Source organism: Ostrea edulis, chromosome 9, assembly GCF_947568905.1.
Source record: "Ostrea edulis chromosome 9, xbOstEdul1.1, whole genome shotgun sequence".
NCBI lineage: Eukaryota > Metazoa > Mollusca > Bivalvia > Ostreida > Ostreidae > Ostrea > Ostrea edulis.
In genome coordinates, this window is record NC_079172.1 from 19,746,316 (window position 1) to 19,747,217 (window position 902).

General features: G+C 33.1%; 1 protein-coding gene across 1 annotated transcript in view; it reads left to right on the forward strand.

Moving 5' to 3' along the window:
- Nucleotides 1–902, forward strand: part of LOC125659910 (uncharacterized) — an 11,393-nt gene continuing 10,491 nt past the window's right edge. The window contains exon 1 of the mRNA XM_056148754.1: nucleotides 1–149. Coding sequence (XP_056004729.1) covers nucleotides 98–149 — 52 coding nt within the window. The 5' untranslated portion in view covers nucleotides 1–97. The remainder of the gene's footprint in view (nucleotides 150–902) is intronic.

A 902-nucleotide genomic window follows, 5' to 3' on the forward strand; every position in this document is an offset into this window, starting at 1 on the left:
CAATCAATTGATCAAATTCAGTGAGTGTTCATGGTTATCCTGAAATTATTCTCAAACAGAACGGTTTTTCTTTGATTTTAGAAGAGACCCTCTAGCAATGATGCATCTTTGGATCGTTGTGGTGGCGTCTGTCTGGCCTGGAATACTTGGTGAGGAATCTTATTTTTGTTTTCACATTCTACACAGCCATTTGTACTTAACGTTAAATTAGTGTTAAGTTCATATTAATTTAAAATGAATGCTAATTTAACGTGAACTTGATATTCATTTAAAGTATACTATTTAACGTTGAATTAATATATAATCGATTGACATAAGATTTTAAAAGTTGAATCAGTTCATACATGTATGCTCAGTTAAGCCTATATGAATATGAAGAATCAGCAGTTTTGTCATGTTCTATCGAGGCGATTTAAATGACCTTGCATTCCTCATTATCTATTATAAATGCATGACCTTAAAATCCTCAATTGAACTTGACATTGTCAATGTGACCTGGGTATAGTGTCATGATTTATGCGCACGCCACAAACTATGCGTAATGGCATTGGGATGGGTGATGGCATTGGGTAAGGATCTTAACCGACAGTGTACCATATTTTTTAAAAGTCTTTAATTTTCTGTATAGTATGAGCATCTAATGATGTTTTGTTACAAAGTTGTGACCAGGAAAATATTTTTAAAGTTTGGTTAGAAAATATGTCAAAAATGAAACAGACAAATATCTCAGAAAATGTTATATACAATAATCCGTTTCTATCTGAAGTCGCCATATTTTATGCAGATACTTATGGGATGTGGACGACCCTTCATTATTGATTTTTGGAGTCACAAAATGAAACAAACCGGACAGTGATGTTTCACACGGAATCGCTACATGTTACACATACATAATCACCATT